Raw genomic sequence first — 16,326 nt, 5'->3', positions numbered from 1 at the left:
GACCACCCTGTCTGCCTGAGGCCATCACCAGCTCCCCTCAAGCCATCAGCACCCCTCTTGTCATTCTCTTCACTCCTCTTGTTGTCCAAGAAGGGACATCGGCACATGGGGGGGTTAATACGCCGTCCGGAGCGCACATGCAGAGAGGGGAGCGCAGGAGGCTCCCGCTCCCCTCCACCCTCCGGAGTCGTTGGATTTATAAGGGCCGGCGCCGTCCACTATTGCGTCACCTACCTCATTGCCACCCCCTTTGGGAGCGGACGCCGGTCACGCCGCTCCAGAGGGGGTAAACTGCATACGTTCAGCTGGCCCGCACTGGTGACCGCCCAGCCCGCATGTTGCAACCCCCCTCCGTTGCCGGGCGGGCACATTCGCCTGCTGCTCTGTTCATGTGGCCGGCCGATGCAGGGCTACCAGGAGGAATCGGTGAAGAATTATATTTTCAGCGGCAGGAGAGTTCTTGCGCTCTCACTCAGGTCCCTCTGCGCCCCGGCCGACCGACAGCATCGGTCCGCCTTGTGCTAATGCATAGACCTGACCTCCCCCCGCTGCAGACCAGGAACATGCACCGGCGGACACACAGGGAAGGGAGCGAAGGAGGCTCTCCCCTATCTGTGATCCGCTGTTGTCAGGGCTCTTAGGGGGTTAATTACTTCCCTGACAAAAGTGGGGGGGTGCGCTCTGGCGTGAATCCTTCCCGCCACCCCCCCAGAAGCCACTGGGCCCCGCCCTCTCCAGGACACCTTAACCCTTTCTGGCCAGCCACTGAGGGCCAGCACCAGATTATTCTGAGGATTCTATCTCGGTACAGGTGCCTCCAAGTTATATAGTTAACCCCTTCCTGCCTCTCTGCCCACTTGATGTTGGGCATCCAAGTTTATTAAATAAAAAAATAATAATAAAAGAAGAAATATGCGCATTCATATGGGCCCCCCTCAGCCTCATCACTGCAAGACCACCCTGTCTGTGTGGTACCAGGCTGCTAGGCCCGTGTCCTATGGCGGACAAAGGAGGACATCTCATAGTTCCCAATCCCCCTCCTGGGTCGTTGGTTGATATTCCTCCACCTGCGCAGATCCAGGGAGGAGAACTGAAGCTTTCCCAATCCACCCTCTGGGTCATGTGGGTGATTGTTCTCCAGCGCACTCTAGTACAGGACCTCTGGATTCCCAATCCGTCCTCCAGGGCCGTTTGGTTGATAATTCTCCAGCGCACTCCAGTACAGGACCTCTGGATTCCCAATCCGTCCTCCGGGGCCGTTTGGTTGATAATTCTTCAGCGCACTCCAGTACAGGACCTCTGGATTCCCAATCCGTCCTCCGGGGCCGTTTGGTTGAAAAAATTCGCCACCAGCGCGATCCGGTGCAGAACCTCTGGAAATTCCCATTACACCCTCTGGGGTCGTCTGGTTGATTAAAATCCGCCTGCAAGATCCAGTGCAGACCCTCTGGAAGTTCTCATTCCATCCTCCGGGGTCGCCTGGTTGATAATCCTCCACCTGCAAGATCCAATGGTGGACCTCTGGATCTTCCCAATCACCCTCCCGGGTCGTTTTTGGTTGATAAGCACCGCTTGCGCACTCCAATGGTGGATCTCTGGACTTCCCAATCTCCCTCTGGGGTCGTTTGGTTGATATGCACTGCCTGCGCACTACAATGATGGATCTCCGGACTTCCCAATCTCCCTCTGGGGTCGTCTGGTTGGTAAAGCACCGCCTGCGCAATCCGGTGAGTGAACCTCTAGAAGTTCCCATTCCACCCCCGGGTAGTTTGGTTGACAACTCCCACCGGCGAGCCTGCAACTGCCATGGACAAGATTCTGAGAGTTAAGACTGCACACAACGGCCCAGAGCAGGATATTTTCCTCCTCGGTCACCTCCACACCCCCACCCTTCCTCCCTAGGGTCACGCTCAGTTGCACCCTCCTCTCCCTGGAGAGGTTCGGTCCGAAGGGGGCGGGGGGGGGGAGGGAGGAATCAGTGGTTTGGTCTCTGCCGTAATTCCGGTGCGATCTTCCAAGATGGCGTCCGAGGTAGACAGCAGTATTTGTCGTATGCATTACCCCCTTCCTTAGGCGGAGTATTTGCACTACTACTTTTGGTAGGTGGCGGAACAGCATTCCCACTGGGGTCAGTACTTACTGTATGCATTAGCCTCTTCCATAGGTGGCGCTATGGCATTATCCCTGGTTTCAGTGTTTACTGTATGTCTTACCCCCTTACGTAGGTGGGGTATTCATACGCGACTCTCCATATGCCTTGCCCTTTCCGAAACAGGTGTACTCTCTCTACTTGGATTCGGTTCCTGCTAGATGCATTACTGCATTGCCACCCTTCATGGTGGCGTACTTGCACCACCACTGAGTGCAGTGCTTGCCGCAAGCATTACCCCCTTTCTTTGGTGGGATAATTGCAACATTGCCCCTTCCACAAGTGATCCACTACCGTGGGGAATGAGTGCACATCTTGTATGTTGCACTTCAACTATGCCACGGCTATAGATGCCTTAGCTTCTTCTACAAGTGAGGCGTAGCGAGTATCGATACACGCTGGTGCCCTGTACTCTTCTTCTAATGGTATTTTGGTGCCGCCAGTGGATACTGTGGCTGTTTCCACGCTGTGTCCTTTTCCTTTGGTGCCGGTTTGGGGCATGAATATGACAACCTCTCTCTTCAGGGGGTTGCCCAACGTCACTCATGTGTCCTAGCGTCCCCTGTATCCATGGTCCTCCACTGTTTCAATATGTTATCCACCATTCCTGATGTAGGAAGTAGTTGTGCTGGAACTCTGGTTTGGCTTTGCAGCGTGTTCTCCGCTGGTGCGGTTTTTACGCTGGTACTAGTGTTCGTAGTCACTGCATTGGGGCATCCCCTCAGGTAGGGGTTCCAGCCGGACGCTGGCTTGGCGGTTGTTCCTGTTCGACGCCCTTCCCAGGTGGAGTGTATAAGGTTGGCTCTCCTTCCCTGAGGCAGTATGGTACCATGGTGTCATGCCCGGCTCTGACTATGTGCAGAGGTCGGCCGGAATAGCAGCACGTCTTTAGTGTTTGTTTTGGAGTCGTGCTGGATCCGCCTCCCCATTAGGTGCACTGGGTGGGGTCATTAGTTTAAATGGCTCTCATTTCCGGTGCTCTGAGCGGGTTATAGAAATCAGTCTGGCCTAGGAAGCAAGCAAGGAAGGTTTTCTGTCCCAGCTCTGTTAAGATAAGTGTGGTTTCTGTTCTTGTTGCTTGCTGTTTTAGTTGTGTGGATATCTTCTCTCCCATCCAGGTTCTGTGCGAGCAGGCTGCTCCTATTTCCCCTTTTCACCATCTCAGGGAAGTTTAGGGTGTATTAGCCTAGGCACGAGGACACAGCATTCCTACCACCAAGGTCTGCCTGTGGGCTGAGCAGTGCAGGGAGAGAGGTCAGGGATTAGCTAGGAGGTGACCCTTCCCCTGCTTCTCGCTCAGAGCCTGGTTGTTGGTTTCTCTGTGTGTCTGAGTGCTTGTCCGCCGTGACACATGGCTTCTATCATATTTCTCTAAGTCTGCCCCTCAGTTTGTGCTGGCGGGGCATGCTGCGACTCCTACGGTACGGGGGTCCTGGAGTAGCCATTACATACTCTGGCTCCTCCTGCACGGCTCCTTTGTCAGGTGACCAATTCTTCTAACGCCGAATTTGGTGGCGTACGCTGCATGACCTCCTCCTTAGGCAGAGTGTGGCGCCGCCAATCTCATCCGGTGGCTACTTCTGTGTAGTGCCAGTCTCAGATGGGGAATGGGCTTCGTCCTGCCCCCTTTTCCTTCCGTTTTTTTCCTTCTCTGGCTCAGGGTTCACGGTCACTCCGCAAACCTTGGTAGCTCCTACGTTACTACTTCCCCCTCCTCTACGTTGATGCAGGGTATTTGTTCTGTGTTTTTTTTTCTTCCAGTCTCGTTCCGGACCGACTGTTGGGCTGTGACGTTTTCCATATTCTCCTTCTACAGGTGAATCCTACCCGTTGGCCCTGGGTGTACTACCCGTATCTACAACTACCTCTCAAGACTTGGCAGTCACCCGTTGGTGCTGGGTGTACTACCCGTATCTACAACTACCTCTCAAGACTTGACTACTGACTGCCACGTCAGTCCGATGGTAGTCATGCCTTTTCACTGCACATTTCGTGGCTAGAGAGTCACCACGCCAGGCGGAGCGGGGGTGCTGTCGCGACTCGCCACCATTGCTGGAGTTTCGTTTCTGGAACAGGACACCCCTTCTATTCTTTTTCCTCGAGGCAGGAGTTTTTTTTTTTTTCTCTCATCTTGGTCTGGTTGAAATTTCCGTCAAGCAGCATTGCTACACCGTCAATACACGATCGCTGACGGAACTCCTCACCACCGGTGATTCTCATATCGTCTCTACTTCTACCTATCCAATGTATTGATTCCTTGGCTTGCGGTTGGACACGCCTCATTCAGGTTTTTTTTTCTTGGTAGTTTATCAGCCGTCTTCTCAGTCTCCCCACAAGCCTCTTCGGCTCGAGGGACTTCGGTGGACCAATTACTGTTTCGGGAATTCCCCCCTTGAACCCTTCCTGGTTCTTCACAGGGATCAGCGGTCCGCCGGCCCGTTCATTCCTTCTCCCGATGGTGGTCTCTGATTTCCATTTCAATGAAGAAATTGTCCTTCCATCACCATGTCCCTCCCCTTCACTAGGGGACGGGAGTTACACCATTTGGACGTTGTCAGGGCTCTGGCGATTTATTTGCCAGCCTCCGGTTCCTTCCGGCGTACGGACTCCTCTTTTTTGTCATCCCGGAGGGTCCTTGCAAGGCATTGGCTGCCTCCAGGGTGGCAATTGCACGTCTTCAATTGCTGAAGCATACTGCACCCGGGGCAGGGTTCCGCCCTTTGGTGTCACGGCTCACTCCACCAGAGTGGTGGGCGCTCTTGGGCTTGGAGGATTCAAGGTTCAGCCGCGCAGTTGTGCAAGGCGGCTACTGACCTCCTTACGCACATTCGCAGAAATTTGCCAGGTGCATACTTATGCATTGGCGGGCGCTGCCTTGGGCCGCATGGTCTTACAGGCGGCAGTTCTTAGTTGCCTGCAGGGGCACTTGCTCCATGTGTCTGTGGTTTTCCCTCCCTGTGGACTGCTCTCGGACGTCCCATGGTCTCTGTGTCTCCCAATAAATATGGGCGAGAAAACAGGATTTTTGGATAACTTACCAGTAAAATCTCTTTCTCGCTCCTCATTGGGGGACACCGCACCCACCCAGTATTGTTGTTCGGCCACAGTTGCGGCTTTTGCTGGTTAGACTTGAAGAAAAAGTAATAGGAATAGCTTACTCCTATGCAAATGGGGACCAGGTGCTCTAGGCCAGGAAAACTGTATAACCCATACAGGAGAAATATTGGGAATAAATAGATGAATTGGACTGGCACTCTGTATGTGTGGTAGAATATGGATAAAAATAGACTAAAATACAATGTACAGTGATCACACAATTTAATTCACAAAAACTCAAAACGTGATAAAATACACAGTAATATATATGTGTAAGACTCAATTAAAAAGGGTCTGTAGTAAAAAATAGCTAGATAATTACAGCAGCAATGACATATAGTACTTCATAAAAATGATCCAAACATATTAGGTTCTAGTGATCAAAGGTCCAAAAATATTCTTTCGCTTATGGTTCTTTAATTAGGAAGCAAACCTAAATATGTCCTTTCTCTCAATAGTGTCTGTATGGAGAGAAATAGATATCGCTGAGTTCTGTGGTTGTAAATCCTGTCCACAGTTTGAAACGGACTATAAGTGAGGTTGGTTCCCAAGATGTCTTTGATCACAGCTTGGTTTAGTACATAAATAAAGTGCTGTGTGCTCAGAGGTAAGAGAAATGAATCTTACCTCGGCCTAGATGCTAGTTCAAAGTCAGGATAGGTACCGCTTACCTGACTACTGTAGTGAGCGTAGTCCCGCGCTATTGCAGCCGGACGCCAAGATCACGTGGTCTGTGGCGTACTTTTGGCTTGGTTTGCAGCAGATTGCTTGTCTCCCAGAGCGCCCGCGTCTCACGTAGTCTGTGACATACCTCTGAGGCTGTAGCGAGGTATCGCGGGAACTGACGTGCTCCTGGTCTGTGACTATGGCAAAGTATCGCGGGAACTGCGTTCGGCGGTATCTGTATAGAAAGTTTTTCCACTGGAGCGCTCCAGATTTTAAAGAAGATTGTTCACAGACTTTGTATCATCTGTGTCATCTGTAGAAAGGCAATGGTAGAAGTGGGAGTTATCAGCTAGTCACGCCAGACGCATTTCGGGGACCTCTTACCCCTTCCTCAGTGGCAGCTGATCTCCCAAATTTGCACTGACTGTATATAGACCACACAGAGAGGTCTAAAAGATGGTCCGGATTCTAGATCCGTTTTTTTTTTTGTTCCATTTTCATCTATACTTTTGTATGCGGTTTTGATGCATTATTTTTGAATATTTTTGTTGATTATACCGAATCTGGTATTCAATTCAAACTAACCAATAAAAAAATAGTAAGTACTCCAGCTATTTCATAATAGCAACATTGGCAGCAGAAAATATTGGTGACGACAAATATTAAATATTACTATCGATAATCGCAATAAAAACATTTTATAACTTCAGGGTTTATACTTTGTGTGTTATTGTGCCCAAGTTGGGCTTTCATTTGTTTATGTCACTGTGTATTTGATGTACGCTTATCTATACAAAAGGGTAAAATGTTTTAATAAAAACTACTTGATTCAAAAAAAAAACATTTTATAACGAATAAAAATGTGTATAACAATGTAAAAATATAAATAATTGAAACATAATGTTGATACATATAACAATCACCTTTATACAGATTGATTGTGGTATTCAACCGTTATGAAGGACATTGCATTTTGCTAGTTAGAACTTGGTTTGGTTCTCGGCATTGTTGCTGTTCTACGTTTTTTCGTTGGTTTACTTGTTTCTCCTACTGCTTCTCACAAACTGAAGCTCTCTCCAGGCTGGAGGTGGTATAGGTGCCAGGGGAGGAGCTAACAGCTTTTACTAGTGTCAACGCCTCTTAGAGGACATAGCTATACCCATGGTCTCTGTGCCCCTCAATGAAGAGCGAGAAAGATTTTACTGGTAAGTTAAACAAAAATCTTGTTTTCTTACTTTTTATTGTAATAAATAGTTTTGTTTATTCCCTAAGGCCAATGACCTATCAAAGAAACAAGCCAGAGCATCATTATCAGACTTATCAACACAGGAGGAAATAGAAGGGTTATCTATTCGACAGTTGAAGGAGATTCTGGCCCGAAACTTTGTCAACTACTCAGGATGCTGTGAGAAATGGGAACTGGTGGAGAAAGTCAGCAGGCTGTACAGAGAGAGTGAAGAGAACAGAAAGTCTGGTACGTTGGGGACTTGGACTTTTCCTTTGCCATTTCTATTACATTTTATACCTAGAAATGCTCAACTCCTCAGTATATTGTAATTTGTATGTAAACATTTTGTCTGTTCATACTATTCATAATGGCTTTATGCAAGATTCTGTCTCTTTTCTTTCAGTGGAAAGCCTAGAATCAAGACATGAATCAGGTTAGTCAGTTCTGTCATCGTCCATTTCCAATTTCTCCATCTAAAATGGAGAATTCCAGAGTGTTTTGAAGGAAGCACCTGGCAATGACCTGCATTCATAGTTCTCCTGTCTAGACCGGTGGTACCGGACACTGATTTTCAGTTGTTATTTGGAAGGATTCTTTAATCTGGTCATACATGTGAAGTAAATCCAGAGCCCACTCAGATTATGATGCAAGAAGAAGAATTATTTTTATCACAGCATATGACAGGTAGACATGATATTACTTATACTCCATCCATAGAGAGGAAACATTCATATAAATACCAGACTAATAGACGATGTGTCAGTTCATCTCGTACCTTTCTCAAGTTGTGTCAGGTGGGGAAGTTGAGGGCGATTAGTAGCTGCAGTAAGGAAAGTATGGATGCACTCATCAACCTCTCTTTACTGCAGCAGCTGATCACCCTCCACGTCTCACCAGACATGACTTAAGATGGACCAAATTGTCCTTAGTCTGCAATTATACCACTGGAAAGGCAAAAGGAACACCTGGAAGTTGTCTCACGTCAGCAAATGTATTAATGTATAATCCATAACAATACAGTAATCCATATTGCTTCCTTTGCTGGCTGGATTCATTTTTCCATCGCTTAATACATTGATTATTTCCATGGTTACGACCACCCTGCAATCCAGCATCAGTGGTTGTGCTTGCATATTATGGCACTAAACGCTAGCCTATGTGCGCTACCACAGTCCTGGCCAACAGAGAGGCTGATGCTTTTCCCTATAGTGTGCAAGCACGACCACCACTAAAGGATTGCAGGGTGGTCGTAACCATGGAAACGGGGCAATGTGTAATGTGATGGAAAAATGAATCTAGCCAGCAAAGGAAGCAATATGGATAATAACAATACATTAGGAAATGCCTTTCTCTATATGATAAATGTGACTTACTCAAGTGAGACAACTCCTTGAATGCGATTTGAGTTGAGATCGACAAATTATAAACTGATAGTAGTGGTGCTTGGTTGATGGGGTGTACCCTTTATTTTGGTTTCTGCAGCAGGGTCACAATAATGCTAGATGGCATCTCCCATTGCTGCAATGCAGGCTGCCATTCTGGCATGGTAATAGTCATACAGATGCTGGATATACTCCTGTGGTATGTCATTCCAAGCTGGTTGTTGTCTTCTCTCATCACCCCATCCAGGCCCAGACATTCTCAATGGAGACAGAGATCTGGCAGTTGAGCTGGCCAGGGGACGTGCTGGACCCTGAGGAGCATGTTGTGTAGTGTGGGCGTTATCTTTTTGGAACAGCAGATTTTCTCACAGAGTCAAAAAAGACAGTTGGACTGGTACCAGAATGTCCTGGGCATACCAAAAGCTGGTCAATGTTCCCTCCACGAATACCGGATGGGAACGGCCATGGTAGCTATTGGCTCCCCACATCATGACTCCTGGTACTGATCCTGTGTGTTGCTGCACTTTGAATGATGACAGTAAGTGCTCTCCAGCCCTCCTATTAAATCTCATGTGCCCAGCAATGGTAAACAATAGTGTTCAGTGATGACGGCAAGATCTGCCTTAGTACTAATGATGACTGCATCAGAATTCACAGGTAGGCTGGAGAGTGCCTACTGCCATCGTGCATAGCTCGGAGAAACACAAGACCAACACCAGGTGTCATGTTGTGGGGCGCCATTAGCTACAATGGCCATGCCTATCTGGTATTAGTGACTTTGTGGAACCAGTCCTACTGCCTTTTTTTGGACTCAGGAGACATAGAAACATAGAATGTGTCGGCAGATAAGAACCATTTGGCCCATCTAGTCTGCCCAATATATCTGAATCCTATGAATAGTCCCTGGCCCTATCTTATATGAAGGATAGCCTTATGCCTATCCCATGCATGCTTAAACTCCTTCACTGTATTTGCAGCTACCACTTCTGCAGGAAGGCTATTCCATGCATCCACTACTCTCTCAGTAAAGTAATACTTCCTTATATTACTTTTAAACCTTTGCCCCTCTAATTTAAAACTGTGTCCTCTTGTGGTAGTTTTTCTTCTTTTAAATATGCTCTCCACCTTTACCGAGTTGATTCCCTTTATGTATTTAAAAGTTTCTATCATATCCCTCTGTCTCTTCTTTCTTCCAAGCTATACATATTAAGGTCTTTTAACCTTTCCTGGTAAGTTTTATCCTGCAATCCATGTACTAGTTTAGTAGCTCTTCTCTGAACTCTCTCTAGAGTATCTATATCCTTCTGGAGATATGGCCTCCAGTACTGCGCACAATACTCCAAGTGAGGTCTCACCAGTGTTCTGTAGAGCGGCATAAGCACTTCACTCTTTCTACTGCTTATACCTCTCCCTACACACCCAAGCATTCTGCTGGCATTTCGTGCTGCTCTATTACATTGTCTTCCCACCTTTAAGTCTTCTGAAATAGTTACTCCTAAATCCCTTTCCTCAGATACTGAGGTCAGGACTGTGTCAAATATTCTATATTCTGCCCTTGGGTTTTTACGCCCCAGGTGCATTATCTTGCACTTATCCACATTAAATTTCAGTTGCCAGAGTTCTGACCATTCTTCTAGTTTTCCTAAATCCTTTTCCATTTGGCGTTTCCCTCCAGGAACATCAACCCTGTTACATATCTTTGTGTCATCAGCAAAAAGACAAACCTTACCATCGAGGCCTTTTGCAATATCACTTATGAAGATATTTAAAAAAAATTGGTCCCAGTACAGATCCCTGTGGAATCCCACTGGTAACATGACCTTGTTTTGAATGTTCTCCATTGACTACAACCCTCTGTTGTCTGTCACTCAGCCACTGCCTAATCCACTCAACAATATGGCAGTCCATGTTCAATGACTGCAGTTTATTGATAAGTCTTCTATGTGGGACAGTGTCAAAAGCCTTACTAAAATCTAGATATGCGATGTCTACTGCACCTCCACCGTCTATTACTGCACCTCCACCTCCACATGATGTTATAAAAAGATAATGCCCACCCACACACTGCCTGTGCCAGGGGCATAACTATAGGGGAAGCAGGGGAGGCGGACTGAAAGATTTGTCAGGGCCCCCTCAACAGTATTAGACAATTAAATGATATACAGTGACAGTATAGACAGTGTAGAAAACGGAGGGAACAGCTGCCGGGCCTGGTCTGAGAGAGCGATCTTTACTAGCCACAGTAATAGGGGCGGCATGAAAGGAAGGGGTTGTGAAAAAATTACGGGGGGAGGGGGGCCCCATTCAAAAATATGCTGTGGGGCCCAGTCATTTCTAGCTATGCCACTGGCCTGTGCTATGCAACATACTCTTCATGGCCTCCAGCCTTTCAAATGGCTAGCTCAATAGCCAAATGTCTGGGTCTGGATGAGGTGACAGAAGCCAACAACCATCTTGACTTAAATATGATCCAAGTTGAAAAAGCTTTGAATGACACATCTAGGGCTGCAGCTAACGATTATTTGAATAATCGATTAGTTGTCGATAATTTCATTGATTAATCGGGGAAAAAACACAAAAATTACAAAAAAAAGGGGGTTTATATGATTTTTACTTGAAAAATTATGTTCAAAGGCCATATTAAAACAAATTGTGGATGGTACTGTTATGGGGGATCTGTGGATGACACACACTGTTATGGGAGGGATCTGTGGATGACACTATTATGGGGATCTGTGGATGGCACTGTTATGGAGGGGATCTGTGGATGGCACTGTTATGGGGAGGGGGATCTGTGGATGGCACTGTTATAGGGGGGGACCTGTGGATGACACTGTTATGGGAGGGATCTGTGGATGGCACTGTTATGGAGGGGATCTGTGGAGGACCATGCTATGGGGGGGATCTATGGATGACACTATATAGCATCTTATGCTATGTGTGTCATCCACAGATCTCCCTCATAGCAGTGTCATCCACAGATCCCCCTCCCCATAACAGTGCCATCCACAGATCTCATCTATTACAGTGCCATCCACAGATTCCCCCCCCTCCCCATAACAGTGCCATCCACAGATTCCCCCCCCTCCCCATAACAGTGCCATCCACAGATCCCCCCCCCTCCCCATAACAGTGCCATCCACAGATCCCCCCCTCCCCATAACAGTGCCATCCACAGATCCCCCCCCTCCCCATAACAGTGCCATCCACAGATTCCCCCCCTCACCATAACAGTGCCATCCACAGATCCCCCCCTCCCCATAACAGTGCCATCCACAGATCCCCCCCCTCCCCATAACAGTGCCATCCACAGATCCCCCCCTCCCCATAACAGTGCCATCCACAGATCCCCCCCCCCCTCCCCATAACGGTGCCATCCACAGATCCCCCCCCCCCTCCCCATAACAGTGCCATCCACAGATCCCCCCCCCCTCCCCATAACAGTGCCATCCACAGATCCCCCCCCCCTCCCCATAACAGTGCCATCCACAGAGCCCCCCCTCCCCATAACAGTGCCATCCACAGATTCCTCCCCCCTCCCCATAACAGTGCCATCCACAGATTTCCCCCCCCCCTCCCCATAACAGTGCCATCCACAGATTCCCCCCCTCCCCATAACAGTGCCATCCACAGATCCCCCTCCCCATAACAGTGCCATCCACAGATCCCCCTCCCCATAACAGGGCCATCCACAGATCCCCCTCCCCATAACAGTGCCATCCACAGATCCCCCTCCCCATAACAGGGCCATCCACAGATCCCCCTCCCCATAACAGCCCCGACCCCGCCACTCACAGCAGTACAGTATTCTTTAACTGGCAGTAACTTTTACTTTGTCAGGTAATAAAGATGCGCTTATTTAAAGTTCAAGTAAAAGTTACTGCCAGTTAAGGACCCGCAGGCATAGTGCCTGACCGCCCGTTCCCGCCCGCATAGCAACGGATCGGCCCGATTTATTCGATAACTGGATTTGTTGAAAACGAATCCCGTTATCGAATATTATCGATAACTTTGATTAATCGTTGCAGCCCTAGACATATCACTAGGAGGATATGGCGCATCTGCATGCCAGTTACCATGCCAGAGTGGCAGCCTGTATCACAACAAGGGGAGATGCCACTCAGTATGAAAGCGAGCCTGCCATAACATACACGCTGCTACACCTTAGTTGTGTGATAATTGACCAAGCACCACTAGCAGTTTATAGTTTGTCAATCTCAGTTAAATCGCATTACGTTTTCCCGGTGTTCTTTTTTCATTTTCCGGTAGTGTAATATGGATGTTTCTTCTCTGAGTGGAGTACATATAATATCACATCTACCTGTCAAATTCAGTGACCAATACACATTACTGTTGTTTTGCATCCTATATGTATCTGAATGTGGCATGGAATTACTTTACATAGCTCCCCTGGTACAACATATTTTGGAGGCTTCAGACCTGACACAAGGGGTCAAAACAGTACACAAAATAAAAGGCAAAACTGTTGTCGGTTGTAGTAACCCTAACATCGCCAGGCCACCATGTTGTTTATGCCATAAAGGGGTTGTACACTCAGAAAATATCCCTTTGCATGTGCTAACAATCATATGGCTGTCATAGAACGTATTCCCCTGCTATGATGCACTCTATTAGCCATGTAATCCTACATTTCCCTGTAAAATGTAGCCACAGACGCACTAGCTTTTCCCCATGTTGAAAACCGATCCCTGTGGGATCCAACACCCCCAGCGATCAGGGGAACAGTTCAGAGATGTCCGTGTAGATACAGTTCAGAGATGTCCCATTTGGATATTTATGGCTTATTTCAATAATAGAGAGGATGCCACACATACGTGGCATGCTCTCCATTCACGGCAACGCCGTGCTTTTAAGGTAGGTGCGGGTCCCTCTAGGACCCGCACCTATTGGACATTTATGGCATATCCTATGAGTATGCCATAAATGTCCAGATAGAGCAACCTTTTTTATGTATAGAAGGGTTAATTTCATGACCTTCATCAAAGTTTTTACAATTTTTAGTCTGTCACTATTTTTCTTTCTTTTTTTTGCATGTAGTAAGTGCCACCAAAGTGTTTTTTGACACCTAGTAACCAGCTAAATTGTGTAGATTGTAAAGCTGGACATGTTCTGTACAGTCCAACCCTTTTACAGGTGATTTTGTAGTCTTGTCCATTAGTTGGGGAGATTGATTACCATTTATGCTTTTAGGATGTTTTTTAGTCATTAGTAGTTATGAGTGAGAAATATTTTGACTGTTGTTTCCAGGACTTCATTTTTTGATGACCTATTGTTACAATAGGTCATTGAAAGGGTTTTCTGAAACCTTAAGGGCTCATACAGACAACAGTATGTTTGTGTCCGCATCCATAATTCCGTTCCACGGCCTGTCAAAAAAGATAGAACATGTCCTTGTCCTCAATAGCTGTTAGTAATAGGTATTTCTGTCATAGGGCAAACTGCGGAATGCACACGGCTGATATACGGTCGTCTGAATGAGCCCTTATACTGGTGACCTATCCTCTGTATAGTATTTCACAGGTTACCACCATTAAAACATAGCCTTTATTCATATTTAAATATAAAATAACCCCATCAAATACAAAAATCAAATGAAAAGGTATCAAAATAATCAAAACGTAACCCCACTAGGTTCCTGATACGGGATCGCCCCTATCGGTGCGGCCATTCCGTTTTGTAGGTAGGGTTTGAGAGGAGGTTGAGACTAAGGCCGAATGCACACTGCTGTGAGCGGTCCATGGTATCCCGGCCTGGCATCCTGAGAGCAGAAGCGCACTGCGTCATGGGTTGCTATGACGCCGTGCGCTTCATGCCGCCGCTGCACTACAGTAATACACTGGTATGATCTATACGAGTGTATTACTGTAGTGCAGCGGCGGCATGAAGTGCACAACGTCATAGCAACCAATGACGCCGTGCGCTCCTGCTCTCAGCAGGATGCCAGGCCGGGATACCATGGACCGCTCACGGCCGTGTGCATTCGGCCTAAGGGACAGAGTCCAAGTTTATGTTCAGTCTACTCCTATATGAATACCGTCGAGGGTAGACTCAACAGACTGGGTCCAAATAAAAAAAAAACATTCTACATCCTTGGTTAATACCACTCACCAGTGGGGTTACGTTTTGATTATTTTGATCCCTTTTCATTAGATTTTTGTATTTGATGGGGTTATTTTAATTTAAATATGAATAAAGGCTACGTTTTAATGGTGGTAATCTGTGAAATATGCTAGTCCCCTATACCACTGTTGTGGACCGTTCCTTCTGGCAGGTGATTATTCTCTGGATAGGTCATCAATATCTGATCGGTGGGGGTCCAACACCCAGGACCCCCGCTGATCAGCTGTTTGAGAAGGTACCGGTGCTCGCAGTAGCAGCTCAGCCCTATTGAAGTGAATGGGGCTGAGCTGCGATACCAAACACAGATGCTATCAGATGGATGGTGCTGTGTTTGGTGAGCAGAAAGGCCGTGGCGCTACTGTGAGCATCGGTGTCTTCTCAAACAGCTGATTAGAGGGGGTCCCGGGTGTCGGACCCCCACCGATCAGATACTGACGACCTAACCAGAGGATAGGTCATCAGTATAAAGGTGTCAGAAAGCCTTTTTAATGTCAGATTGTCCAGGGACCACCTCCCAGTAGCAGCACTGATCAGCTGTTTTCAGGGGCTACTGTGTTGTGGCTGTCTGGTTACTGTAGCTTTGCTCCCATTCACATGATATTTCACATAACTGTATCACATCTGTGGCCAGCTTAATCTTTCTTGACTTCCCATAGAAGTGTGTCCAAACTCTCCTTCCACCATGTTCTGTCTTCCAGAGAGAGATCGGCTGCAGTTGACTGGCAACGATGACCACCTTTGTCGCATCTGCATGGACGCTGTTATTGACTGTGTTCTGTTGGAGTGTGGTCATATGGTTACATGCACAAAATGTGGCAAGAGAATGAATGAGTGTCCCATCTGCCGACAGTACGTGGTGCGAGCTGTTCATGTCTTCAAGTCTTAAGTTTCCAGACCAAAAATAAAAATACAAGTGTGTGACTTGGCCCTATCCCTTGGGGCTCAAAGTGTGTACAAAGAAACCTGGTTTTATGTATAATGTTTGAGTGAACTGATAGAGATGTGTTTTTGTAATAAATTTAAAGGTAGGTTTTGTTTACAAGCTAAATGAGAACTGGTCAGACAAACTGCATGCAAGCGTGTGTTTGTGAATCTGGGATGGATGACAATTCTTATCAATAAAAGCTATTTACTTGTGGAAGAGGGATATCCAATTTATTTGATAATCTGCTAGGCCAAATATTACAGAGTTCTATGTAAGGAGACATTTGGCTTAAATAGTTGACCTACAAACCAAAAAAATGCAAAACTAAGTAAGGCTACTTTCACACCACTGTTTTTGCTGGATCCGTTATGGATCAGCAAAAACGCTTCCGTTACTGATAATGCAAACATCTGCATCTGTTATGAACGGATCCAGTTGTATTATCTTTAAAATAGCATGACGGATCCGTCATGAACACCATTGAAAGTCAATGTGGGACGGATCCGTTTTTTTATTGTGTCTGATAAAACGGATCCGTCCCCATTGACTTACATTGTGAGTCATGACTAGTCAGTATCTGGTGTGGCCACCATTTGCCTCGTGCAGTGTAACACATCTCTGTCGCATAGAGTTGATCAGGTTGTTGATTGTGGCTTGTGTAATGTGGGTCCACTCATCTTCAATAGCTGTGAGAAGTTGCAGAATATTGGCAGGAACTGGAACACGTTGTCGTATATGC

General features: G+C 47.0%; 1 protein-coding gene across 3 annotated transcripts in view; it reads left to right on the top strand.

Annotated features, from left to right (window-relative positions):
- The window catches only part of RNF34 (ring finger protein 34), a 49,784-nt gene extending 33,984 nt beyond the window's left edge, over positions 1–15,800 (top strand). For all 3 annotated transcript variants that reach the window (XM_044290547.1, XM_044290554.1, XM_044290541.1), the window contains 3 exons: positions 7,184–7,385; positions 7,543–7,572; positions 15,361–15,800. In XM_044290547.1, the coding sequence (XP_044146482.1) occupies positions 7,184–7,385; positions 7,543–7,572; positions 15,361–15,548 (420 nt within the window). In that variant the 3' untranslated portion in view covers positions 15,549–15,800. The remainder of the gene's footprint in view (positions 1–7,183; positions 7,386–7,542; positions 7,573–15,360) is intronic.
- The last annotated feature ends 526 nt before the right edge of the window (positions 15,801–16,326 follow it).

This window comes from Bufo gargarizans, chromosome 1 (genome assembly GCF_014858855.1).
Source record: "Bufo gargarizans isolate SCDJY-AF-19 chromosome 1, ASM1485885v1, whole genome shotgun sequence".
NCBI lineage: Eukaryota > Metazoa > Chordata > Amphibia > Anura > Bufonidae > Bufo > Bufo gargarizans.
Note: the sequence above shows the minus strand (reverse complement) of the source record. Positions and strands in the feature narration are given on the sequence as shown.